Source organism: Candoia aspera, chromosome 12 (genome assembly GCF_035149785.1).
Source record: "Candoia aspera isolate rCanAsp1 chromosome 12, rCanAsp1.hap2, whole genome shotgun sequence".
NCBI lineage: Eukaryota > Metazoa > Chordata > Lepidosauria > Squamata > Boidae > Candoia > Candoia aspera.
Genome location: NC_086164.1, coordinates 476,128 through 484,956, shown reverse-complemented (window position 1 = coordinate 484,956; position 8,829 = coordinate 476,128). Strand labels below are relative to the sequence as shown.

The 8,829-nt window shown below is 59.5% G+C and overlaps 1 protein-coding gene across 1 annotated transcript; it reads left to right on the top strand.

The window, feature by feature from the left end:
- Positions 1-2,813: 2,813 nt before the first annotated feature.
- On the top strand, positions 2,814-8,549 carry CCNB3 (cyclin B3). Its single transcript, XM_063313489.1, has 11 exons — positions 2,814-2,937; positions 3,760-3,842; positions 4,033-4,151; positions 4,536-4,653; positions 5,071-5,169; positions 5,507-5,599; positions 5,970-6,107; positions 6,927-7,082; positions 7,277-7,426; positions 7,883-8,013; positions 8,356-8,549. Exons 1-11 carry the CDS (start codon positions 2,847-2,849, stop codon positions 8,423-8,425), a joined length of 1,248 nt encoding a protein of 415 aa, XP_063169559.1. The 5' UTR covers positions 2,814-2,846; the 3' UTR covers positions 8,426-8,549.
- The last annotated feature ends 280 nt before the right edge of the window (positions 8,550-8,829 follow it).

Here is an 8,829-nt window from a genome sequence, read left to right as displayed (position 1 = left end):
TATGTGCTTTGGAACAGCAGCATCCCTGTGGAGCAATACTGAACAATTCAAAAACCGAACGGAAGGGTTTCTTGTCTCATCCATATCCCTTTTCAAGAGCAGCTTGCTTGCATGACATGGCACTAAGAGGAGCCATAGAGGAAATCTGTTCAGCCTCAGATATGAGCTCAAGTCTGCCTTAGCAGGCTGCCCAGATAGACCACTGCAAGGGATAAGCTGGAGTTTGCCACAATTATCAACTGGGGGGTGCTGGTTGGCCCGGCAGCCTGGCTCCAGGGCCAGACTGGGGCTTTCCCTGGGGAAAGCAGAGCCCCACTCTTGCCCTGGGAAGAGTTGGGGCGCTTCAGCAGAGCGACTGGGGTTCCAGCTGGAGGTTACCAGCTCTGCGGCTCAGGAGGGGCGAAGCTACCCAAATGCCCTGATTTCTCCCCAGGCTCTTGCCCATCAATGGAAACCTTTCCTTCTGAAGGAACACGTGCTTTACGTACCCCTGAGCAGAGGGCCGAGGCTTGACTCAAACTGGGGAGGGGGAGAGGGCAGTTAGCAATTTTCACAAGTATTTAGAATATATTTTCAGGGGTATTAGTTATACGTAACATTTGAAAATTCTTGTACGCTACTCCAGGTCCCTTTTCAGGATGGAGGCACAGCCATATACTTCTAAAATGAATAGCATGAGGAAAGACCATTGCTAATCATCACCAGGAATGCCGGGTTGTGGTGAAGAGAAAACCTTCTCTGAGAAGGGAAAGGAGATGCAGCGCCATAGAGATCAGTGCCAGGCTGGCACGCAAATAGCCACCAGTTTCATCCCTGCCACCTCTAAGCAGGGCTGGAAAACTCTGGTTAATCCGGCCAGTCACATGGATCACTGCTTGGACTTGTTGCCCCCTGCTGATTACAACCCCAGATCCGCATTGTTTTTGCACCCTGGCTGGGGGCATGCTAGGAAAGGTGACACATTGTTGCCTTATTTCCCCTCTTCAAAATGCAAGGGCGGAACTGTTCATGTCGTTCCCTCTCTTTGCTTGCGACTGTCCGAGAGCAACCCCCTCCTTCCTTTTTTTTTCTGCACCAGGGAGGCTCAAGCCTTGACTTCTGCAGGAGACCCCAAGCAAGGCCCTTCTCGGCATCCGCAGGCAGCTTGCTCAAAATGGATCAGATAAATCAAAAGTCACCCTGACCTGACCCAGTGCATTTTTATCACCCACCAGGAAGAAAGTCTGGCTCCCTGGCTCCAGAAAGGAATCCTTTTTCTTTCCCCAGAAAGTACGATAAAATTGTTTACAGCTGAAAGGAATGTTAAGAGAGCAAAATGCTGTTGTTTGGAATAATCATTTAAGTGTTGCTGAAGAGCTGGGCTGAAAGGCAGCAATGAACTTTCAACATGTTTTGAAAGCCCAATAGCCTTTTTGTATCCTAATCAGTAAGGCTGGCTTAAAAACCAGGAACAACAAAAATATTGTGGTGTTCTCAGAATGCAAGGCTTGCGGAGGTTCCCGAGTTCTTCGATTTCTGACCGCGAAGGAGCCCCGGCCAGGTGGTCCCCCCGCCCTCCTGCTCCTCCCCGCGCCGCGCCGCAGTTGAGCCTTTTGGCAGGGCCCCTCGGCTCCCGCGCGCGACTCCTGCGGGGGACGAGGGCATTGGGGGTCCCCGCGCCAGCGCCGGCCGGGTTTTCGCGTGCAGCGCCGGCTCCAACTGGCGGAGCTCAGAGGCGCCGCAGCCGGGTCCTGGCCGGGAGTAGCCGGAGGGGTAGCGCTGCCCTCGCCGGCCCGGGGAAGCAAGGCGAGGCGGGACCCCGGGCGGGGAAGAGAGCCACTGCTGGGCGGCGCGAGGCAGGGCGGGCAGGGGCTGCCAGGAGAGCTGCGCGCGCACGAGCCGCCGCCGTCCCCCACCGCCCCACCGCAGCGGAGCCCGGGCTACTTCCCCGACCGGCTCCGGACTCCGAGGCCCCGAGCTGTGCGCTGTCATTTTCGGGCTCCCGGGCCTTTAAGGCCAGGGTCGCTCCGCCCTCCTTCGGCCAATCACGCGCGGGGAAGCGTCTTCCCTCTCCCCCGGTTTCCAGGAGCCCCCGCCCTTTCGGGGCGGAGCCACGCCTCCTCCCCTCCCCATTGGCTGCTAGAGTCCGGTTTTTAAAACTCCTTGGGCCCCGCCCTTAGCAACTGCATTCTCTCCGGCTCCGGGATTGGCTGCCGCGGGGCCAATGATGTCCGCTCTCTACTAATGTAGCAATTTTCAAATTCGCACTTTGTGCAGCGGAGAAGAAGGAGGTTTCGTAGCAGCGGGTTCAGCTCCAGGTGAGCTTTGCTGGGGGGCCAGAAGGGGCGCTTTCAGCCGACAGGAGTCCTTCGCTTTCCCCTCCCTGAGCACCGCCATGCGGCTGGGCCTCGGGTGGACAGGACGAGCTGCGGATCGCCTCCCTTGGCCCGCCGAGGGAAGGCGCCCGGGCTGCTTTCTTCTCCCAGCGCAGCCCCGGACTTGAGCGGAGCTCCTCCGCCCTCCTTCCGCCGTGGCCGCGCCCGTGTTTGACCCTGGTCGGCACCGCCCTTTGTCCCAGGGAAAAGGGCCGGACCCGCCCCTGCGCTGGCTGGAGGAGGATGCAGGGAGCCGAAGTGAGGCGCGCTTGGGGGTTTCCCTTTCAGCTGTCCTGCCCCTTCCGCCTGCGCTGCCCCTTCTGGGGTCCCTGCTCCGCCTGCGCTGGCTTTACTCAGGCGCGTCGGGAGAAACGAGGGCGAAGCTTCCGGTCAGAACTGCTTCGGCGGGGGCAGGGGGCAGCAGTTCCTGTTCCAGCCTGTCTCCCACCTTTGCCCTCTTGCAGCCCCGCCGGGAGGCCCACAGCTGGAAGGATGCCCCCTGCACGCAATTCCAAGAGCCTGAGCAGCAAGCAGGCCCGGCCCGGCCGAGGGGCAGGTGTGGAAAATGTTCAAGCTGACAAGGTGAGTCAGAGTGTGCCACAGCCAGGGGGTGCACAAGCCACACACACACACACACTTGTGTGCACCCATGTATTCTGATGCAGTTTTTCCAATGCTGTCAGAGGCGGAGGTGCTGAGTCAGAAGAGGAGCCATCTTCCAATTTAGGCAATCCCTGGAGGGGGATAACCTGTGGCTGGAGAGATGGAGCCTCCCTCTTTAGACGCAGTCTGCCTTTGGTCACAGGTTGCCAATGATAGATGTGTTTGTGCTGCTGTAGCAGTTGGGGCTGAGCCTTCCTTGAGGCACCTGGACTCTTGAAACTCAGATGGAAAGGCAGCCGGAAGGTCTACCTCATGTTCTGTAGTGGAAAGCCCAGAAGCAGGGCCCCCTGAGCGACAGCGGGTGCTCCTGTTCCCCTTTTCCCCCCCAAGTGAATTTTCCTGAGCCCCCTTAAAGTTGTTGAGGTTGGTGACTGAATCTTGTGGCAGTAGGTTCCACAAGTTTTCCTGAGCCTCGCTTTGCTGGCGGGAAGGCCTGTTCTCGGCTAATCCAGGAGCAAGTGGGAGTCAGGCAGATGGCTGTCGCATGCGCGTGCTGTCGCCCCCTATGTGCTCAGCCAAAGAGCGCCAGGTTACTCTTGCAGCACCTCTTCCAGCTCCACAATCTTCTTTTTGGCGGCCAGCAGCTGGCACTCTGTGTGGTGCTCCGGGCTTGGGACCAGCATAAGCCGCTCCCCTTGATTTTGCTCCGAAGAGGCGCATGGCTCTGCTTTCCAGATGCCTTGGTATGCCCAGAGGAAAGCCGTGGGCTGCACTGAGTGGCCTCTTGTTCCTCTTCTCTTCTAGGAGATTTCTCAGGCAAAACGATCCCCCTCTTCACCCCAGGGGGCACCCAGGAAGCGTTCTGCCTTTGGAGATATCACGAACGTAAGCATGGACCTGTCTTCTTGGGGAGTGCCTGCAGCCCGCCTGGCCATGCGGACGGTCCCTTGCCAGCTGTGGAAGGCGGTGCCTACTTCCTTTTACAGCTGTGTCATTCCAGGGTGAGTGAGTGGGTTGGGGATGCTCACTCGCTCTGGGGTGGCACTCAGAGGCCCCTCTTGGTCTCTCCGCGCAGGCACACAAGGCACAGGGCTTTGTGGGGAAGGAGGAGCCGGAGAAGGCAATTCTCAAGAAAGCCTCCAAGGGATTCGCTGCACTGAACGTAGCCAAGAACAACGAGATCAACCTGAAGAAGTGAGGGGCTGGGCAGAAGAGGGCTGTGGTGTCACCTCCTCTCCCCATGTGGCCTCCCTCCCCGAGTGGGCCCCTGGCTCCGTCCAATGCGCCCATGCCACCCGCCAGTCTCTGGTGGCTTCAAGGCGTGTTTGTACAAGGATGGCAGCTTCAGAGTGCCCTCTTTGAACAAAAGCCATGCTGGCAAAGCTGCCATTCCATTCTCACCTTGGCAGACACACACCCCATACAGTCTGAATGCGGCCTCCGGCTCCAGGGTGCCGTTGATTGGAGGCTAATAAAGTGGGGCAGAGGCTTCTTGGGGTCTGTTTCTGCCTAAGTCCCACCAACCTGGAGGTTGACTCGGGCCTGCCCTGTCCTCTAACTGTGGCCTGCCTCTTCCAGGTCCCTAGACAAAGCCCCCTCCAAGGAAGGTCCTGCTGAGCTGGGCCATGCGGTTAACAGTGACCTCAGAGAGGAGCAGGTCGACCCATCAGTGGTGGTGGCTGCGCCAGCAGGCCTGGTAGGGAAGAGCCACACTTGTGGCTGTTGGCTCCTTACTGGCAGGGCCTGCCTCTGGGGTGCACCACTCCTTTGCAGGCCGCCAGTTCTGGCACCTTGTGCTGCTTCTGGGAGACAGGCCTGAGCCCTGCCACAGGCCATCATCCCAGGGAAGGCCCCAGGACCCACGGTGACAGCCCGAGGCTCACTCTCTGCCTTGCAGCTGGGCCTGCGAATGCAGGGGACTGGGCGTCCACACCCTGCTTCCCACCATGGGCCCTTGTGGAGAGCGGCCGGGAGGAGAGCAAGGCGTTCGGGGCTGTCCGCCAAGGGGGCACAGGGCACCCTGTTGGGCTCCCCCCAACTTGGGGCCGAGCAGCTCCTGCCCTCAGTCTCCGACTCAGCAGGGTAATTTTTAAAACAAGTCCCTTTTGTCCAGGCGGCTCCGGCTGAGGACATAGACGAGGGCCAACTGGACGACCCCTGTGCCAACGCCGAGTACGCGAAAGACATCTTCATCTACATGCGGGAGCGAGAGGTGCTTGGTGGTGGCACGGGGAGGGCTTCCCTTCCTCTGCCACTCAAGGTTCCTTATGACCGTGAATGCAGGTTAAAGCCATGGCCGGAGAAGAGATTGGAGGAGGCGGTGCTGGCCGAAAGAGCCCCCCATGGCAGCCCGCCTGCCTCTTTCAGGTCTCAGAGGAGAAGCAGCAGGCTGCTTCCGGGGATGGGCCAGCTTAGACAGATGCGCTCCCTGCTGCCACCGCTCCACAGGGCTGAGTGGATTGGTCCTGGGGGATTTTCCTCCCCCGGGAAGGCTCGGGTGCTGCCTGGGGAGCCTCGTTCCCCTTCCTCACTGGCCCGTCCTTTGGCAGAAGAGCTTCCTGCTCCCAGACTACATGAAGAACCAGCCCGACATCACCACAGACATGCGGGCCATCCTGGTGGACTGGATGGTGGAGGTGCAGGTGAGGGGGCGGCACAGAGGGGTCCTGGCCAGCAGTGGGAGGAGGCGGCAGGAGAGCCTCGGGGAGGGGCAGGTCCCATTGGAGAAGGTTGCGCTTGGAAGGCTGGCAAAGTGGCCCTTGTGCACAGAGGGGGGCTTGTGGGCAGGTGTGGCGGAGGGAAGGGGTGCAAGGTGGGCTATGGCCTCCCTGTCTGCGTGTGAGCCTCCCCGACTTCTCGAGCCACTTCTGTGGTAATCGGGGGCCTCATGGTTTGCCCAGTGCCTGGAGCTCCTGGAAAGGAGGAGGACTTTGGCCCTCGGGGTCTTGCTGTGCCCAGGGGGAGCTGCCTGTGGGCAGGCAGGCTGGACTCGTGACTTCTTTGTGTCTGCAGGAGAACTTTGAGCTCACCCATGAGACCCTTTATTTGGCGGTCAAGCTGATGGATCACTACCTGGTTCAGGTGGGGGCCATGAGGGACAAGCTGCAGCTGATCGGCTCTACCGCCATCCTCATTGCCTCCAAGTTTGAGGTGAGCCCTGGCAGCAGCAGGCCAGGCAGGGAGTTGTCCCCTCTCGGTGATCTTGGGGATGGAGCAGCCCGAAGCTCTGACCCTGCAGCCCCTCCGGGGATGTTGGCCTCTGAGGAGTTGGCCCCTAACCTTAGCCTCTCAGGTTCTGGGCAGGGAAAGGCTGTGCCTTTTTGGGTGGTGGAATGTTGACTTTGTGCCAGCAAGGATTCGCGATCCACCCTGAGCGGCATTCCAAGAGGGGATTATCTAGAGAGCCTGGGGGTGGGGTGGGGCAGGGGGGAGTGTCTGCTTGTATGGTACTCAAGGAGCCCAGGCTGGAGGCATGCCTGTTTCCACGCCTCCAGAGCAGTGGTGGTCAAAGGGTGGTCTGGGGCCCCCTCGTGCCTACACCAGTCTCTCCACATCCACTTGTCAGAAGGGGGTTCGTGCTGCAGCCTCCACCATGTGTGAGCAATTGATATTTAGTTTTGGCTTTCATTGTTTGCTACAAAATTTGCCTTACAAGGCCTCTTAAAGTGGAGGGAAGGTGTTCAGGAGGGTCATCCTCATGTTTTCTGGACGTTTATTTAGTGGATGCTGACCAAGAGCATTTGGAAGCACTGCTTAGAGCCTCGTTCCCCAGGATGCTGCCCTCCAGGCGCGCCGGGTCCTGAGTTCCCTGCCGGTGTGGCCCAAGATCAGGCTGGCCAAACGTTAAGAGTGCGGGGGCTTGCTTCTGGGGGAGGGTCTTCCAGGCCTCGGCTTGAGGGGCAAAGGGATCTGCTTGTGGGGGTTCCTCCCAGGGCCGTTTGCTTCTGCTGGAGCCCTCCTTCCCTGCAGGAGCGCTGCCCACCCTGCGTGGATGACTTCCTGTACATCTGTGACGATGCCTACAAGCGGGAGGAGCTGCTTGCCACGGAGAGAAGCATCCTGCAGACGCTACGCTTCGACATCAACGTCCCCATAGCCTACCGCTTCCTCCGACGGTTTGCCAAGGTCAGCGGTGGACTGGGGGTGCTGGCCCCTGGAGCAGAAGGAGGGGCCCACTTGCAGGCCTGAGAAGGTTCTGGGGGACCAGCCAAGAGAAAGGTCTGCACCTGTTGGGCAGAGAGAATGCTACGGAGGGCACCAGGTGCTTCAGGGCGGTGGTACTGCCCCCATGCCCTTTCTCACACATCTGTTCCTCCCAGTGTGCCCAGGCTACAATGGAGACCCTGACCCTGGCCCGGTTCATCTGCGAGCTGACCCTGCAGGACTACGCGTTTGTGCAGGAGCGCGCCTCCCGCCTAGCTGCCAGCTGCCTCCTGCTGGCGCTCAAGATGAAGAGCCTTGGGGGTTGGGTGAGGAGCCCTCTCCCTTCTGCCCCAGAGCCCCACCTCCCGAATAGACTGCCCCGATCAATCGGCCAACCCACCGGTCGCCTTCCTCTGGCCTGGGGCTGTAGACATCGTGTCACCAAAGGAAGGATCTGGGCAGGGAGGAGGAAACCTGCAGAGCCAGGGTCCCGGGGAGCAGAAGTTTCCCTTTGCCACTGTTTCTCTGGCCCTTGTGGTTGCAAAGCAGGGTGGGTAGCTCTTGGTGGTGCGGAGGAAGCAGAAAGAATGGCTTGCAGAAGTTTTTGCGGGATCCCGCTCACTGCCAGACAGATCAGTCACTTCCACACCTGTGTACCAAGCAGCACACATCTGTGTGTGCATGCAATGAGTATGTGCAGCCCCTCCAGCAGCTGCCAGAGGCCACCCAGGGCGGACCCACCTGGCAGCCCCTGGAGCAGCTCCTCCCTTGTGTGTCGACAGAGCCCAACGCTGGAGTACTACAGTGGCTATGGAACCCGGGATCTTCTCCCTCTGGTGAAGCAGCTCAACTGCCTGCTGACCTATGGCCGGGATGACCGGCTCAGGGCTGTGCGCAACAAATACTCTCACCGGTGAGCTGCTTCCCCTGGGCCAGGCTGGGCCCTCTCTCTTCTCATCCTAAGGGGGACCTGCCCCCCCATCCCCAGTGCAGAAAGACTTGGGTGTTGTGGGAGGTATAAGAATCAGGTCAGTAATCGATCCACCCAACCTCAAACTGCAGTTTGGTGGACCTAGGAGTGTTCCTCCTCAGGAGGTGGAGCTGGTCCTTCACCCTCAGCCTTCCTTTTTATGACAGACAACTGGGGGCAGCCAACAAGGCCAAGTGGGGAGGGGGAGCCCCTCCCTGTCTCCTGGGGGGTTGAACCCTGCCCTCCACTCTTGCCTGCTGACTCACTTGCGGCCTCTGCCTGCAGGGTCTTCTTTGCGGTGGCCCAGACAGAGCCGGTGGACACGCAGGAGCTGGAGAAAGCCTTGCAGAGCTAGCCCTCGGGTGGAGGGTCGGGGCATCTCCACCCTTGGGCACCAGGGCCTGTCCTGCATGGAAGCTGGAGTTGGCCTACCTTGTAAATAAATGTGGGGACTTAGCCTCTGAGGCCTGTAAATATATATTTTTTTAATGATGGGAGGAAAAAAGGAAAAATGTTGTGGGAAGGGAATTGTATGGGCAAAATAACAAGCTTTCAATAAAAGAGTGTGACCATCTCAAGCCCACCTCCTTTCTGTCGTGCCTCCAGCAGGCACTCCAAGAGTGCCCCCTTTCTGGGCAAGCCCTGCCTGCCACTGGCCTGGCTCCAGGTAGAAGACCTTGCTCTGAGGGCACAAGGAAACACCAGGCCAAGTGCACCTTTGGCTGCCCAAGGCCGTGTACACTACCTCTGCACACCCCC

Excerpts from the sequence above, each read along its gene's own strand:
- CCNB3 (XM_063313489.1), top strand. The coding sequence starts at position 2,847 with ATGCCCCCTGCACGCAATTCCAAGAGCCTGAGCAGCAAGCAGGCCCGG. Across the intron at positions 5,170-5,506 it reads TCTACATGCGGGAGCGAGAG|AAGAGCTTCCTGCTCCCAGA; the intron begins GTGCTTGGTGGT and ends GTCCTTTGGCAG. Across the intron at positions 5,600-5,969 it reads ACTGGATGGTGGAGGTGCAG|GAGAACTTTGAGCTCACCCA; the intron begins GTGAGGGGGCGG and ends TTGTGTCTGCAG.